This window comes from Magallana gigas, chromosome 4 (genome assembly GCF_963853765.1).
Source record: "Magallana gigas chromosome 4, xbMagGiga1.1, whole genome shotgun sequence".
Lineage (NCBI taxonomy): Eukaryota > Metazoa > Mollusca > Bivalvia > Ostreida > Ostreidae > Magallana > Magallana gigas.
Genome location: NC_088856.1, coordinates 34,379,777 through 34,392,818, shown reverse-complemented (window position 1 = coordinate 34,392,818; position 13,042 = coordinate 34,379,777). Strand labels below are relative to the sequence as shown.

The window sequence follows — 13,042 nt, the reverse complement described above, 5'->3', positions numbered from 1 at the left end:
TATATGTGGGTGGGTGGGTGTTTATGTCGTTGCGTTGTTGATGCGCAGTAGGAGACTTTTGCGTGTTACTTGGCGTTTTTACATTATTTAAGGACGCAGCAGCACCTCCTTACGGACGCAGCCCCGTTGTGACAGGGGTTTATACGAGGCTCGTGCCTCGTTAATGATCATTAAACAAATGTACTTAAAAAAGAAACTTAATAAAGATTGGTATTAATATTTATTATAATAAAAACGCATAAAATAAATTTAAACATCAATCAGAAAACAATAAAACAATAGTAAAATCAAATAAAAAATATATATAATAAAAATTAATATACTCTGACAAGCGACATGTCTTTAGCAGAGAAAATAATTCAAACAAAATTTTCAGTTACCAGATGGTTATAGAATCTTTGAAATTCCCCTCCCAAAACACTCTGATGTTTTAATGTTTGAATTATTTACTTTTTTTTTTTAGAAATAAAAGCTGACTTACAAAAATTAATATTGGGCATTAATGATAGAAAAGTTTAAATGATAACATTATACAACATTATAAAAACATCATGCGGTTTATTCACAAAAGAAATTGCTTACATACGTATTCGTAAAACTGAATACATGTATTGTAAAGAAAATGATATATTCAAGAAGATCTATGCATTTGATTGCGATCAGAGTATTTATTCGGTGTTTACACGGAGTATAGTTGTCAATACTTGGTCGGGGGCGGAGCCTCGCTGAACGTTGAACCATATGCGCTTGTCCCAGGCATCGCCCCAGCCTGCGGGGGTGGATAGGCGGGATTGCTGTAGGTGGGTGGAGGGTAACTCGGGCTGCTGTAGGTGGGAGGCGGGGGCGGGTAGTATCCATTGTTGGCTACAATAATGATTAATTATAAAGGTTGAATAAAATATCAATATAATAAGTCGTTTCCTACAATATATAAAAATTTTGTTTGTTAACTTCATCGGAAAAATTGATGTTCATGTTTGAATTCAATTGGAAACTCTAATAACACATTTGATATGATCATTGTGACCTACCCGGGAGTGGCGGGAAGCTGTTGTTGGTGTTGGACACGGTGGTGACGGTGGTGCCGCCGGACTGGTGGACCAGGGTCCGCCCCCTGTGGGCGTGTTTACAGATGATGATGGCGACGACAGTGACGATGACAGCGAATATGATGACCCCAGCAACCACCCCTCCAATCACGGACCCCCTACAACAACATCAAGTTATTACCAAGCACTATTAAGACGTAAAATAACAACGAAGACCGGGCCCTAACGTTAGAACGGACTGGTCAAACAAAAATAATATTGTTTTTAAATAGAAATTAAGAAGTACATTTGATGTGTATGCGATGTTTTTGTGTATAGCTACAATGTATAAGATTTGATTAAATGGTTAAACTACTGACTTATTATTTACGATTTGTGTAAATGTGAAATTAACCATATAACGTTTGACTTCGGCGTTTTATGAGTTGATGGTATCTGGACCAGAGACGTGCCGGTACTTACGATGATGATGGGGAGTAGTAGTAGTATCTGTAGTAGTAGTAGGATCTGTAGGAGTAGTAGGATCTATAGGATCTATACGCTCCATCAACACACGGCCAAACTGTGAATGAAAATAGGCGGATTATATCTACTGCACCGCTGCTATTGGCCCACGAGGGTGTACATTATATTTGTACATTTCAAATAGGTCTTAATCTTAAATTACTGATAAAACTTTAGAATCCCGTATACTAATAAAGAGGTTGATTTAATTATATAAGTGGCATAGTTTTAAGGAATTCAGTGGCGTCGTAAGCAAATTGATAGTGGGGGGGGGGGGGCTAGACTTCTTAAAACTTTGGTTATGGTTATGTATAACTTTGCTACAATGAAGCGCATTGAAGTGGTAAAAAAGTTCGTTTGAATGGAGTATTCTAAACTTTGTATCGAACGTCAATTGTTACATAGGACTCGCCCACTTATTTTATGATGAGGAAAACAGTATTCGTAACAATGCTTTCTGAACCGCTCATCTTCTAAACAACACAAGCAGGGCTGCGGACCCAGGATATGTGGACACAAGCTGAATCGCGATATTTTCCCCGTAATGAATATCCAGGAATGGCGAAAAACGTTTGGAGTGAATATGATCAAATTGTGATTTTATTCTGGATAATACTTATTTCAAAATCTAGACCCCCGGGACTTTACCCCCCCCCCCCCCCTTTCCCATAAAATTATCAAATTATGATATATTTATAATCTAATTCATACATCCATTGCACAAAATTACTCATAAACAAATCAGACCCTCTCTCTTTATTATACATCAAAGTTGGTAACATCAGACGGGAGGCACTGCCGATCAATATTTGTTGAAATGTACCATCAAAATACAACTACTAGTAAAAACTGTAACCTCATAGAAATATTTAAATAAATGTTCCAATTTAGCAAAACATTATTGCAACTTTTAATGTAAGTACATGTATAGTCCCGTCCTCAATTTTATCCTCGATGTGTTGAGATTTCCATGGAATATGTTCCTATATAGTAACACGTTCATTACAGATTTATACCCCAAACAATAGTCTTCAAAATGTATGATCAAACGGACTCATAGAAATTGATGCATTAGATTAAAATACTATCGTGTGGACGGTGTCTTTTGCGAATTTCCTACCTAAATATTGAAGTAAAACATAAAATCCCAGATACAGTGCTGAATTCGACGCCATTTTATTGTGGCGAAGCTCAACAGAAAATGATTCAACTTGTTTCAAGTTCCAACTCCAATCCTTTTCAGTTCAAACACCTTAATCCGATTTTGATTACGTATGTAAATGTCCCATAATACTCAGCCGTCCACATACTTTAGGATAAACACGAATTTCATTTTTAAATGTTCGAATTAACTTCTGCTTCCGACCAGAAAAATGAAAAGCAAAAAGATTTGCCATTTTTCTGTTCACTAAAAGTAACATATATTTCATTAGTATAATGCATAGAATTAATGTAAGGAAGTTATGAATGTGTGTCATATAGTCCAGACAATAATATAAGTTGCGCGCGCGCGGGGGAATACAGGATTTCACAAACTTTGTAGTTAATAAGAACACAAAATTCCTGCCCCTAAATAAAATTATAAGAAGATTTGTAGTTAAATTGATGAAGACAGAGACAAAAATAACATGTTATTTATGTCTTTGATGAAAACAAAAGTATGCAAGTATTGATATTCACGGGAGTCGTCTCCCTTTATTTAATCATTGTGTGCATATAATGCATACATTACCATTCATTGATAGCATTGTCAAGTTATTATTTGAATAATAAAAGGCTGATTTGATGATTCATTCGGAATATAAAGGTTGCGACATTGCAGAAAGAATACGTAACCCGCGTTAGCGGATAATGTAATTTTTTCTGCAATGAACTTCGCTTTCATAACTCGCATGAATTATTAAAGAAAGCATTTTATTATTTATATTAACATCTTACTTTTAACTAATTCATAAACAGCCAAATCGTCTCCTGTGAGACTTTGAGTCTGACATCATCATGGCGTTCTACAATGTTCAATGTCCCGCCGCGACAAATGAAGATGTCGTTGCGTTGTTGCGGCGCAGTAGGAGACTCTATTGCGTGTTACTTGGCGTTTTTACTTTATTTAAGGACGCAGCAGCACCTCCTTAAGGACGCAGCCACAGTGTGACAGGGGTTTATACAAGGCTCGTGCCATGTTTTTGTTTAAAAAATGATCATTAAACAAATGTACTTATAAAAGAAACTTAATAAAGATTGGTATTAATATTTATTATAATAAATACGCATAAAATAAATTTGAACATCAATCAGAAAACAATATAACAATAGTAAAATCAAATTAAAAAACATACTAAAAATTAATATACTCTGACAAGCGACATGTCTTTAGCAGAGAAAATAATTCAAACAAAATTTCAGTTACCAGATGGTTATAGGATCTTTGAAATTCCTCCTCCCAAAAAACACTCTGATGTTTTAATGTTTAAATTATTTACTTAAAAAAAAATATAAGCTGACTTACTAAAATAGTATGCATTAATGATAGAAAAGTTTAAATAATAACATTAATATTATGCAACATTATAAAAACATTATGCGGTTTATCCACAAAAGAAATTGCTTACATACGTATTCGTAAAACTGAATACATGTGTAGTCAAGAAAATGATATATTCAAGAAGATCTATGAATTTGATTGCGGTCAGAGTATTTATACGGTGTTTACACGGAGTATAGTTGTCAATACTTGGTCGGGGGCGGAGCCTCGCTGAACGTTGAACCATATGCGCTTGTCCCAGGCATCGCCCCAGCCGGCGGGGGTGGATAGGCTGGGTTGCCGTAAGTGGGTGGAGGGTAACTCGGGCTGCTGTAGGTGGGAGGCGGGGGCGGGTAGTATCCATTGTTGGCTACAATAATGATCAATTATAAAGGTTGAAAAAAAATATATCAATATAAAAAGTCGTTTCCTACAATATATGAAAATTTTTTTTGTTAACTTCATCGGAAAAATTAATGTTCATGTTTTGATTAAATTGGAAACTCTAATAACACATTTGATACGATCATTGTGACCTACCCGGGGGTGGTGGGAAGCTGTTGTTGGCGTTGGACACGGTGGTGACGGTGGTGCCGCCGGACTGGTGGACCAGGGTCCGCCCCCTGTGGGCGTGTTTACAGACGATGATGACGACGACAGTGACGATGACAGCAAATATGAAGATCCCGGCAACCACCCCTCCAATCACGGACCCCCTACAACAACATCAAGTTATTACCAAGCACTATTAAAAATATTGTTTTTAAATAGAAATTAAGAAGTACAATGTACATTTGATGTGTATGCGATGTTTTTGTGTATAGCTACAATGTAAGATTTGATTAAATGGTTAAACTACTGACTTGTTATTTACGATTTGTGTAAATGTGAAATTAACCATATAACGTTTGATTTCGGTGTTTTATGAGTTTACGGTATCTGGACCAGAGACTTGATGGTACTTACGATGACGATGAGGAGTAACTGTAGTAGTAGTAGTATCTGTAGGAGTAGTAGGATCTGTAGTAGTAGTACGCTCCATCAACACACGGCCAAACTGTGAATGAAAATAGGCGGATTATAACTACTGCACCGCTGCTATTGGCCCACGAGGGTGTACATTATATTTGTACATTTCAAATAGGTCTTAATCTTAAATTATTGATGAAACTTTATAATCCCGTACTAATAAAGAGATTGATTTAATTATTTAAGTGGCATAGTTTTAAGGAATTCAGTGGCGTCGAAAGCAAATTGAAAGTGGGGGGGGGGGGGGGCTAGACTTCTTAAAACTTTGATTATAATTATGTCTAACTTTGCTAACTATGCCTAGGATCGCGTGTTTGTCCCCGTTAACGCGTATCGATGGACTATGTTAAGTTGTGTTCTATAAGTGACAATGCCCTTCGAATGGATGATCGGTACCAATGTATACGTGATTTAAATCACTAAATCCCCGACACTGTTTACCATAATAAGCAAGTGCATTGTTATTTGTTCGAAGGGGCTTGTGGTTCAATAATACGCCGTCATCTGATCTGACGATCTTTTTCTGCAAATCTTTTGTTGATTTTGGTGTTTACTCGGCAACTCATTCGATGTTGTGGAATTAACTACAGTTTGAATTTACATTTCCCAATATTTTATATTCTTTTGTGATGATAAAAATTCACTTATATATCATTATACCCGCACTTTCTAAAGAAAGTTCGGGTATATTGTTGTTACCCTGTTCCGTCCGTCCGTCCGTCTGTCACGTTTTACTTTCTCAAACTGCTCTTACATCTTATAACCAGCAAACTGAACTCTTGGAGTTTGATTTGAGGTATAATGTTGTTTTGTAAAAAGGTTTCAAAAATTCTCTGTTAGTCCTGGGGGTCAAATAATTGGTAAAAAATGACGTTTTTTCACAAAAAACCTTCTTCCTCGAACTCCTCCTACATTTTCAACAGTAGACAAATCATCTTTTGGAATATGTTTTAGGGTATCCTATAGATGCGCAATAAGGTTTCGGAATTTTCAATTTTGTCTTGGGGGTCATTTAATGGCTAAAAAATGACGTTTTTTTTACAAAAAAACTGGTTTCAAAAACGTCATTTTTTTTGGGCAGTAGCCAAATGATCTTCTAGAATATGATTGGGGGTGTCATATTGAGGCGTGATCAGGTTCCAGAATTTTTTTTTTATAAAGGGGATCAGTGGGGGAAAAAAAATGACGTTTTTTGGCAAAAAAAATATGGTTCCCAGAACTCCTCTTACAACTTTTGGATTAGCTATGTCATCTCTTGGGATATAATTGGGGCTGTCCTATAGATGTGCAATAAGGTTTTAAAAATTTAAATTTCATCCAGGGAGTCAAATAGTAGCAGAAAATTGACGTTTATCACTAAAAAAACAAACATTGATCCAAGAGCTCCTCTTATGATTTAATGGATAGACAATCATATCTTGGAATATGATAGGGACTGTTCTATAGATGTGCAGTAAGGTTTTCAAAATTTAAATTTCATCCAGGGAGTCAAAAAGTAGCAGAAAATTGACGTTTATCACTTCAAAAAAACATAGATCCTAGAACTCCTTTTATGATTTAATGGATAGACACATCATATCTTGGGATATGATAGGAACTGTTCCATAGATGTGCATTACGGTTTTGAAAAATTAAATTTAACCCTGAGGCCCATTACCTACCGGTACATACCTTTTGATGCCCTTTAAGGATCAAGAATATATATGTTTAAGGGGTGGGGATCTCAACCGTTTTCGAGATATTCGTGCACTTCCTGTTGAAGGGGGGTCATGACCACCCCCGGGGCCCATGACCTACATACCGTTTGATGCCCCTTGACACAAGGAACAAGAGTATATATGGTTTAAGGGTGGGAATCTCAACTGTTTTGAAGATATTAAGGGACTTGCTGTTTGAGGGGGTCAGGACCACCCACAGGGCCCATGACCTACATAACATTTGATGCCCCTTGACATCAGAAACATGAATATATATGGTTTAGGGGTCATGATTATAACAGTTTCTGAGATATATGGTAATTTCAAATTCCTGGGGGATGGGGATGACCCCAGGGGTCATATCTAATAAACCCTATATATTGCCGGTAACAGCGAATACCGGTATATGATTATGAAAACCCTATATTATTATCTTTGTCCGTTTTCAAGTTACCATTTACAATAGAGTCTACGATTCTTCCTACAAGGTTCAATGTTAGACCCCACACCCTTTTGACACCCCCCTCCCCCCCCCCCCCCCTCCCCCGAAAAGTGGTTGTCTAACCCAAAATGAGAAAAATCAAACCAGGGTGCACAACTAGATATGCGGGCCTATCATATCCTAGAGTTTTGTACAATTCTGTTCAGCCATCTCTGAGAAACAAGTTCAGAGCAGGAAAGAAGAAAAAGAAGATGAAGAATAATAATACATGTATTAAAAACCGTACAAAAACAATAAGTCTCCAAATTTCATTCAGGAGACTTAATAATAAAGATTAAATAGAGATAGGATCATCAAACATCAATAATTTAAAGATAATTGACAATTTCTGATTCTAAGGGGGTCAGGATGACCCCTTAGGGTCATAACTTACATGCCATAATGATCTGATGCGCCTGCATGACCTAAGGAGGAATAATTATATCTTTGGATTAAGGTGGGGATCTCAATGGTTTTTATGATACTTAATAATTTCAGGAAGAGCACTTGGGATCATGACCTACATACCATCTTAAATGCCTTGAACAAAGAAACAATAATATAATATGTACATGATATATGATTCAATTTAAGAACCCAGATATAGATCAATCATCTGTTTTGTAATACTTCCTATGTATATATCGAGTACATGTATTAGTTTGTGTTTTGTTCTATACTATTCATGTTCATGACTGTAGTATGGCTTAGTCTTACTTTAAATTACATTAAAAAATTGTCAAATATATGACTTGGAACCCCCACTCCCAAACAAACTCAAATATAAACTGTTCTCCCCCCCCCCCCCTCCCTTGTCGAATGATCTATTAAAATCAAAATATAATTTGGCTGTCTAAAAACTTTTATAAACTGGTAAAAAATGTTATTCTTAAAAAAAATTACATTACACCTTGCATGATTGACAAATGATCTTTTGAGATACGATCAGAGGTCATATTTCTACCTTGGGATCAATAAGTAGTATTCATTGACAAGTTAAAATTAATTAATAACAATAAATGATTCAAATTATAAATGTTTATACTCCACATTCACCCCCCCCCCCCCCAATCTAACCTGCTTATAAAGATTCAGTCTTCTTAATACATTCTTACATGTGTACAGTAGCAAATTTTAAATCATTTCTCTGTGAAGTTGATTGCTTTTTCTCTCGTGATTCACATTAACATTTTGGAAATTGCTTAATTCAATTTTTAAGATTTATAAACAAAATGTTATATGCATCACTGCCATGTGTATTCACCTATTTGGGGCATGTAAAGTCTCCTAAACAAAGCAGTGACATCATTAGGCTAAGAATTACCCACATGGATCAAACACTACTGTGTAACATATGAATAAGATAAAATACATTATTATTTCTAGTTCTAAAATGTCAGGGTGTCTCCAAGGGGGCATAATCTTACAATACAATTTTATGCGCAATGACACAAAGAGCAAAAATAAATTATACGGTTTAGGGATGAGGATCTCAGATCTCAGAAGTTAATTAACAAAATATACAGTGTATCATATCATTTCCTATTTCATAAAGGCGGGGGGGGGGGGGGGGGGGGGGGGGGGGGGGTTGGGTTAAAGACAACACCTGGGGGTCATTAATGTACTTTACACCAGTTGATGCATCATAATTACTTAAGAAGATATTTTGTATTTTCCTGTTTCGTGGGGTCAGAACAGTCCCATAAGGTCATGACCTACATTGTATTTGATGCATTATAATACATTAAGAAAGAAATACTCCTTCCTTCCTATCATAACTCATATAAAAAATATAAGTGTCTACACTTACTTACATATGTAATACACAAATTTAATAAGAAATTGTTTATACAGGGTCAATATGGGGTCAACTCAACAGTGCATGCAGTCTGACAAATGAAAAAAATAACTTTTGCAACTAAAATGACAGAAACTTTACAAATGCGATAGGATAGGTAACGATGATAAGCTTATTTAAATATTAAAAGATGATGATACAGTATGCTGTCAAAGGGAAATTACCGGTACATTTAGAAAGTGAAAGTAGAACTTATATACATGTGTAAATCCCATGCTGGCATCTCATTATATTGTGCTACTGCTACTACATGTATTATGCTTACCTAAATTGGTCAACATCATAATGATAATCCAATTAAAACACAATAATGAATTCCTTTAGCTGATCTTAACTACCGTAATCCTTTTCTGCATACGGAAAACACATAATCGAAGAGCTGGGTAAAACTAGTACCCGCTAATGAGACATGCAGACCTGTGTTGTGTACCGGTACGTAACTTCAGACAAAGATCATTCATTTGTAACATGCATGTATTTTTATGACCTATTCTTCAAATCCACTTGCACTATTTTATTAGGTAAAAACAGCTTTAAGGTGGTGCAGGACACCTACATAATGTGATGTACATGTATACTTTCTATTGAGATAAACAATAAAGTATATTAAATATTGATTAAATATTTACCCCCCAAATAATGTTACCTAACATTGAAGCGCAATGGGTTTGCGCGCTTACATGTCTGTAAGAGCATTGGGGTCCAAGGTGTATTTTTGGTAATTTTACAATTGATATAAATGAATTTTCATGGGGAGGGGGGTCTGGACCCCTCACTCCCACCCCTTCTCTAAATCTGTGCACACGATGATGTTCATGTATGCACACAGAAGCACATCTAAAACCGGCAACCGCCACGGGGAGGGGGCATAATTTAATTTTTAATTTTGTTTGTAATACATGTAATTCTGTAGACCATTATACTTTCTATGACATAAAATGTTAAGATTATTGATTAACTGAAAATTCACGCAAACAGTTCTACCCCAAATTGCACATAAAGTGCTGCTCATGTCACGATGTGTATTATCATATGGGAAGGGATCTCATCCTTCAGTTATGAAAATTATAAATTTTAATTGTATTACCGGAGCTTGCATAAAGCCTTCATTTTTAATTAAACTGGTACAAAACAGTGTTGTTTAGGGGCAAACACATGGTGCGGGTATTACTGTCTAATGACAGCATCTAGTTGGTTTTTATTTTAACTTTCGTTCTAAGAGGGCCCCCCCCCCCCCTCCCCGAAAAAAATCGCAAGCAAAAAGAAAGCATCGCACCAGACCACAATCATTAATATGAACTCTTAAACATATTTATCGCCAAAAAATGTATTTTCATATATCATCCATTGAGTCATCAATTCAGAAAGCACAAGGATGACATCCCCTCAAAGTTAATTTTTATAGAAATTACAACCTTTTTGTACTTATCTAACAACATAAAAAACAGTAGTACGCGTACGATATTGAATTGAAAATTTAAAAAAAAATATCATGATTAAACTTTAACTTACTCAAACTTGTTAGAATCAAAATGATGACCCCAGTGATATTTTCTGTAGACATCTTAAAAACTTTAATATGAAACTGTTGTACAGAAGTAAAGCATAGCTTTAAATCCTCAAAATAAATTGTCCAGGGCACGGCTGAATAAATTACTTTTAATGTCTACGCCATTCATTGGTTAGCGGGTGACGTAGAGTTGAAATTAAGGAAGTAAATACCAACACATGAACAGGCATGTATGTATGGGAATCTACTATGGAAAATTCCACACATTTCTACAGTTAATGATATAGAACGTTAACCTAACAATCAAGGGGCTTTTTTTAAAAAGTCTGTACGTTTCAATCTAATTAGATTTAACAAGTATTGAATTATGAATGTGTTAATCTGGCACTAAGATTAGACCCCAGATGGGAAAAGAGGAAAGACTGATCAAGAACAACACGGAGGCGAACTGTTGAAAATTAAAGGAACTCCAATACGTGAGTCTGACCTGGGGAGATGTGCAGAAGGGGGCCAAGAACAGAAAGGAATGGTAATCCTTAGCCCCATGTGCCTTCGGGTGCAACAGGGATTGGTAATATAAAAATAACAAGAGCCCAAACAGACAACATTTCAAAATAATTTATACCAATGTAATTGTCCCTTAACTTGGCATCGAGCTCGAGACTCTGATGGTGAGCCCTAACTGTTAGAGTTGGAGGAGGTTAAGGTTTATAGAAAGCTTAAAGTTTTGGACCAGTTACCCGGTGAGGGCCATTTCTAAGTAACAACTAATTTTATCTTCACTGAACTTGGAAGGGCGAAACAACAAATAATAATTCTGTACCTGACAGAGATAACTCCTATACGGAGTCTGGTGTTTTAAGAAGCTAGAGCAGTCCAAAGTTGGGTACCGTCTCGAGGCTGGATACAAATTAAAGTAAAGACTAGCCTTAGCCTATCAGCCTTGTTGTCTTGCAATATGTAACATCATGTAACGATAGATATGTAGTTGTAACATAGAACTATCTATAGACACAAATCTTGGTCTCGACTATCAGGATGCTAAAATATAATAGACAAGAAAAATAATAAAATAAAAACTGCACACCAATGACTGCATGCATGGCTGATGTTATTGGTGCAAGGTAAATAACTCTCTGACGGATACTTATGCCAATGCCAAGGTGGCGGTTTTGCACCCGTATCCGTCTAAGGTTTACATTTCACTTTTTATGCGTATATGCTAAACGCTAAATGGCCATGTAACCAATACTATATTGAGTAGGGTGACAAATTATCTGTCTTAAACTTATATTATAATATATATTATAGTGATTGTTTTTTAATGAAGCAAGCATTTACTGAGTTTTGATCCAGAGTTGGACAATGAAACGTGATATTTACCATAATGATTAACTGGGTCAGTAGTTAGGAAGGAGAATCATTTCAAGAAAAGGTAATTATGTAGAACATTGCATACGTTGAACTACAGGGATTCAAAGGGGGGGGGGGGGTTCCGGACCCTCTGGGAAATTTAAACTTGTTAAATCTGCTTTGTTAAATAACCGAAAATATGCCTCGGACCCCACCTTTTTTTAAAGAATAAAATTATCCCTAGGACACTATATAAAGCTTTTGGTAGTTTCCAGTCATGTTTGGTATAATTATTCAAATAGCGCTGTTCTAAATATTATATGCAATTTATATAGGTCCAATGTATATAAATAATTCCCCAGATTTGGCAATTACAAGCCTGTGTTTGTAGCATAGATGTCCTCATATTCAATTTGGCAAATAACCCAGTAGGTATTTCATATCTACTAGATTTTAAAACACCCTTGTAGGAGTCAAAGCGAAGAGGGATTTTTTTTTAAAACACATATTGCAACATGCCATGATTATACCCCATGACTTGGCTGAAAACTCGCTCAACGATGTTCATGTACATGTACTAATAGTATATGGCTAAACGTTGAATCATGATCAATCATCTCTATGATATTTTGCCAAGATTTTAATTTAGCGAAGAAATTAAAACAACCATATGTATTAGTATTTTTAAAATTTGAATAATTTCCTTTATTCCTTTATACATAGTCATTCGTCTCAATGAGAGTGATACAGTCTATTTATGGATGGCCAGTCAATGAGGATAACTTGTCTGTGTAATACATGTATATTTGTGTAATACATGTATATCTGTGTAATATATGTATATCTGTGTAATACATGTATATCTGTGTAATATATGTATATCTGTGTAATACATATATATCTGTGTAATACATGTATATCACATGGGAAAGAAACTAAAATTTTGTTTTTGTGATAAAAACTTTATTATTTTTCAAATAAACAGAACATTATCTTTTTCTGTGCTTCAGTACGGTGATCTTGTGTGAAAACAAAATAAT

The 13,042-nt window shown here is 35.6% G+C and overlaps 1 protein-coding gene across 3 annotated transcripts; it reads right to left on the bottom strand.

Annotated features, from left to right (window-relative positions):
* Positions 1-218: 218 nt before the first annotated feature.
* LOC105336405 (cysteine and tyrosine-rich protein 1) lies at positions 219-10,823 on the bottom strand. Of its 3 annotated transcripts, none has more exons than XM_066082203.1 (4): positions 10,652-10,823; positions 1,512-1,611; positions 1,032-1,207; positions 219-864 (listed from the first exon to the last, which is right to left on the bottom strand). In XM_066082203.1, the coding sequence occupies exons 1-4, from the start codon at positions 10,701-10,703 to the stop codon at positions 698-700; spliced, it is 495 nt and encodes a 164-aa protein (XP_065938275.1). In that variant the 5' UTR covers positions 10,704-10,823; the 3' UTR covers positions 219-697. The 3 variants fall into 3 exon arrangements, with proteins under 3 accessions (XP_065938275.1, XP_034307054.2, XP_034307053.2); XM_034451163.2 differs by lacking the exon at positions 10,652-10,823 and adding an exon at positions 2,674-2,966; XM_034451162.2 differs by lacking the exons at positions 219-864; positions 1,032-1,207; positions 1,512-1,611 and adding exons at positions 3,786-4,444; positions 4,615-4,790; positions 5,041-5,131 and having other exon boundaries at positions 10,652-10,810.
* Between the last annotated feature and the right edge of the window lie 2,219 nt (positions 10,824-13,042).